The sequence below is a fragment of the Mustela nigripes genome, unplaced genomic scaffold (genome assembly GCF_022355385.1).
Source record: "Mustela nigripes isolate SB6536 unplaced genomic scaffold, MUSNIG.SB6536 HiC_scaffold_672, whole genome shotgun sequence".
Taxonomy (NCBI): domain Eukaryota; kingdom Metazoa; phylum Chordata; class Mammalia; order Carnivora; family Mustelidae; genus Mustela; species Mustela nigripes.
In genome coordinates this window covers 1-4,913 of record NW_026740079.1, presented here as the reverse complement: position 1 = coordinate 4,913, position 4,913 = coordinate 1, and the positions used below count along the sequence as shown (strand labels likewise).

Here is a 4,913-nt window from a genome sequence, read left to right as displayed (position 1 = left end):
CAGGCATCAGCATTCAAGCGTAGCCACCCAATGGCAAAACTAGAAATGCCTGGGCAAAGTTTTAGATGCTGGATACAGGCAACTTTCTGAATAAAAGAGAAATGCTGTCTGTTGAGGACATCTTCCAGAAGAGAGTTTTAAAGGTAGAGCACACTGTTAGCCTGAAGGAAAGCAGAATTTTCTGAACCAAGGAAATACATAAGTCTCAATTCAATTTAACATGAGTTTATTAAATGCTCATTAGATGCCTGGCCCCTGGCTGGAGGCTCTGGGAGTGAACAAGATACACTACGTGCCTAGGGTCTATAATCAGGAGCAAAGAAAAAAAACAAAAAGAGGGAAAAGAAAGACACAATTAACTGTGGTATGCTATTTAAATTTCAGAATTATTGAGGGAAAATTGACATAAAAAATTGTAAGATATTTAAGTGCACATGGTATGAATTTGCTATACATATAATTATGAAATGATTCATTATGATTTGCCCACTATGACAGTATTAACAATGGTATTTTAATCTAAATCTTCATTAAATGAAGGTGAGTGTACAAAGGGTGCCTTTGTTTCCCTCACTTCAGCTTTACACGTGAAGAGTTTTAGCTGGAGCTCTGGTTTTCAACGGGTGGTCCCTGGACCAGCAGTATCAGCATCACCTGGGAACTTGTTAGAAGTTCAAGTTCTGGGCCCCACCCAGACCTCCTGAATTCCAAACACTGGGGACGGTGCCCAGCAATCTGTCTCCACAAGCCCTATGGGTGTCATGGCATCCCCTGAGGTTTGAGCACCTCTGAGCAGAGTACTATTCCTGTCCACTCTCCACAGGGCTCTCTCTCACTGGGACCTTGATATGATTAATGAATGATTAATGATTAATGAATGCTTATTGAAGTGAAGACATAACACTGAGCATACCTGGTTAGCTTCTTCCAATATTTTGTTGGTTTTCTTTTTTTGTCCACAATGAACCTGCCCACTGGACACACGCAATCCAGCATGCTCATACAGGAGAATTAATAAAACAAACTCTTTCCTGTGGTGGTAGACCAGGAATACTCAGCACTTCTTGTGATGAGAAGACTGTCAAAGGCAGTGATGACACATTAGCAAGCCAAGTAAGCTGCACATCTACAGCTGATGGTTTAATCAGCTATGTCACTGATGTCATGATTATCAATAAGTTCCAAACACAGGAGAGGGAGATCGGGTGTTATTTATTGAACCTCTACAGCTCCAACAATGGGTTGTAGTGAAAAGTAGGCAGGATGCTGGTTTGGATCATATGCAGTATGGAGACCTAGTTAAGAGAATAACAGGACAGAAGAACCAGAGAAAATCCTAGAATTTTTTAAGGAAAGGGAACATGAGAAATATCCAGCTGTGACCTCTCCCGTTACACATAAAGAAGCAGAGCCTAGAAAAAAACTGAACACCTTGTTCAAGGTCACGTTGCTACTTAGTGGTGGAAACAGGACGAGAACCCAGGACACGTGGCTCTCAGCTGTGTACTTTCTGAGCAGGTCAACTAAAGCAGACAACAGTAGAGAAGCTTTAAAGTCCAAGAATGCAGAAGTTGCTAAAAGAAGTATCAACATTCTTTTTCTGCATTCCATTTTCAGCATGACAGTGGCCTCATACGCTAAGTGCTCTGTGCTCAGGGGAAAGCTCTGGTTTCCAATCCACTTTTGCATGCTCTGTTGTCCCCTCACACAGCCAAGACTCCAGCTACACAGCCTGATCAGTGCGCTCTGAACACAGCTTCATTTTCCTGTGCTTTTCATCCTGGTGTTCTCACTGCCTACAATCTCTCCCTGCCACCCAGATGTGGCAAATCCCAACTCAATAGCCATTCCTCTATAAAGTGTTCTCTGATTTTACCATCAACTCTCACTTCTGTGCCAGCCACACTGATCATCCTCCACTCTGAATTCCCAAGACACTCTATTTGTATATTACCTATGACAACATTCTACTTTGTGTGACAGCTATGCTTTACCCCTTGATTCCAATATAAGCATCTTAAGGGCAGGTATTATTACTCACAGGTGCACAATACAATGGTTCAACAATTCCACACATTTCTCAGGACTCATCAAGATTAGTGTACTCTTAATTCCCTTTATTTAAATCACTCATTCCCCAACCCATCTCCCTTTTGGCAACCATGAGTTTGTTCCCTTTATTTAGGGAACTAGGTTGTTGTGGTTTTGGTTTATTTGTTTGTTTGTATTTTGGTATTGCTGTTTGTCCTTTTTCCTTTTTCATCTTAATTTTCTTATGTCTTTAATTCTACATAAGAATGAAAATATACGGCATTTGCTTTTCTCAGACTGACATATTTCAATAAGCATTATATCCATCCAGTCCATCCATGTTGTTACAAATGGAAAGATTCCATTCTTCTTTATGGCTGAGTAATAGCCCATTGTATATACATATAGACCACATCTTCTTTATCCATTCATCCATTAATGGACGTTTGGGTGGCTATTGGAAATAATGCTGCAATAAACATGGGGTGCATATGTATTTTCAAATTCATGAAACAAAAATGCTTTTGCACAGAAAAGGAAACCATCAATAACAAAAAAAGGCAACCTACTGAATAGGAGAAGATATTTGCAAATGATTTACAGTAAGGGGTTAATACTCAAAGTATGTAAAGAATATACACAACTCAATACCAAAAAACAAAAAATCCGATTAAAAAATGAGCAGGGGACCTGAATAGATACTTTTCTGAAGAAGATATACAGATGGCCAACAGACACAAGAAAAGACGCTTGGTATTACTAATCATCAGGGAAATAGAAATGTACTATATGTTAGCTAACTGAACATTAAAAAATTAAACCTATTAAACTCTTTTTTAACAGTGCAACCAGATTTGGCTTTATACCTGTCAGGATGGCTAAAATCAAAAAGACAAGAATAACAAGTGTTGCCAAAGATATGGAGAAAAGGAAATCCTCATGCACTGTTGGTGGCAAAGTCAATTGGAGCAGGCATTGTGGGAAACAGTGTGGAGAGTCCTCAAAAAATTTAACACAGCACTACCTTATGATCCAGTAATTCTGCTACTGAATATTTTCTTAAGTGATCTCTACAGCCAATGAGGAGCTCAAACTCACCAGCCTCAGAGCAAGAGGCATACTCTACTGACTAAGCCAGCTAGCCACCTCCTTCCCTGTGGATATTTAACCAAGGAAAATGAAAACATGTGTTTCAAGTTTCTTTTAATACTACTTTTGTAAAAGCCAGTGAGCAACTATGGACACAAAGGCAAAGTAGAAATTACAGGTGCCTGGGTGGCTCAGTTAGTTAAGCATCTGCCTTCAGTTCAGGTCATGAACCCAGGTCATGGGCTTGATCCCTGCATTAGGCTCTCTGCTCTGTGGGAAGCCTGCTTCTCCCTCTGCCTGCCATGTCCCCTGCTTATGTTCCCTCTATAGCTGTCTCTCTCTCTATCAAATCAATAAATAAAATATTTTTTTAAAGTAGAAAGTAAGAAAAAAGGAGGGGGGAAGAGCAAAGACACATCCTTTACTATATCATAAATACAAAGCTCTATTAGTATTCCCCCACCAGTATCTCATAGGAGCCCTAGCTTTCCATGTGCTCAAGAGTACTCCCCATTATTGTGTAGGGGAGCCAGTCTGCATTCACCGGTGATGATGTCAAGCCAAATATGTACTGGTACTTCTGAGTTCACTGTTGAGTCTACAGTTTGGGCCTTTAAGTGGGATCAAGTAACCAGGCTTTGCTGGATCCCATAGCCAAAGTAGAGAGCAAACCCAATCAGCATCCAGACACCAAACCAGGCCCAGGTGACAGCTGACATCTGCATCATAAGGCAAACATTCACAAAGATGCTCAAGAGTGGGAGGAGAGGCACAGCAGGGACCTTAAATTGAAGGCGAGTGGAGCTCTGTGGCTGTCTCCAGATGACCCCAGTGATCCCAGTGATGAGCACCAGGAGCAGCACAACCATGGTAACCGGCACTGGGTCTCCAGAAAGCAGACTTGGCCAGTGGGCCAGCACCAGGCAGAGGAGAATCAGCAGCAGAACAAGCAGTGAGGAGCAAACATAGACAATCTGGCCAGAGAGTGGAGTGGGGGTGGGGCTGCCTGGAAAAAATAGTCTCCTGAGAGTCAGCTTCTCTATTGCATGTGCAGTTTTCCCCTGCACCTGTATTTCATTTCCCCCATTCTCCTGTTGCACCTCTGTTTCGTTTTCCTCATTCTCTTCCTGTAATTTTGTTTCAATTTGCCCATTCTCTTCCTGCACTTCTGGTTGATTTTCCTCCTTCCTCCTCTCAGGCTGATACCTGATGATGAGAACACAAAGAGCTACCAGCGAATAAGATATCAAGGCCTCAAATGATGTGAAGTGCAGAAGATCAGTGAGTCCAAAAAAGAATACCATGATTGTTGCAATACTGCCAAAGGTCACAGTGGATATGATACGGGCATATGTGTTAGTATGGATCCTGGCAAGAAAAGGGAACAAGATGTTGTCCTCTGCCATCATGCATATCCTCCGATGTATACGGAACATAAAGCCCCAATAGGTGTTGACAAGAATACTACAGAAAATTGCAAAAGCTAGAACATAATAGGCAGGGACCCAGCCAATATGAAGAAATGCCTCAGGCAAGGTGCTCCCAGGTCGAAGCTGGTAGTAAGGAACCATGAGTGTAAGTGCCACAGAGACACCAAAATATAGCAAAAAGCAGATGAGCTGTGAAATCACAATGCCCCTGGGGATGGAACGCTGGGGATTGTGTGATTTTCTGACTCTGGTAACAATAATGCCAAAACCTATAAATGCATAGAAACAGGTAGCTGATCCACGGAGAATGCCCTCAAAGCCAAAAGGGACAAATCCTCCAGAGCCCAGAGGGCCCAAGCTAGA

At 42.0% G+C, this 4,913-nt stretch overlaps 1 protein-coding gene across 1 annotated transcript; it reads right to left on the bottom strand.

Moving 5' to 3' along the window:
- Positions 1-209: 209 nt before the first annotated feature.
- LOC132008688 (cationic amino acid transporter 3-like) lies at positions 210-4,907 on the bottom strand (the record flags this gene model as incomplete). Its single annotated transcript, XM_059387280.1, has 1 exon — positions 210-4,907. A coding segment is annotated over one exon (1,164 nt), but the record flags the coding sequence as incomplete, so codon positions are not given.
- Between the last annotated feature and the right edge of the window lie 6 nt (positions 4,908-4,913).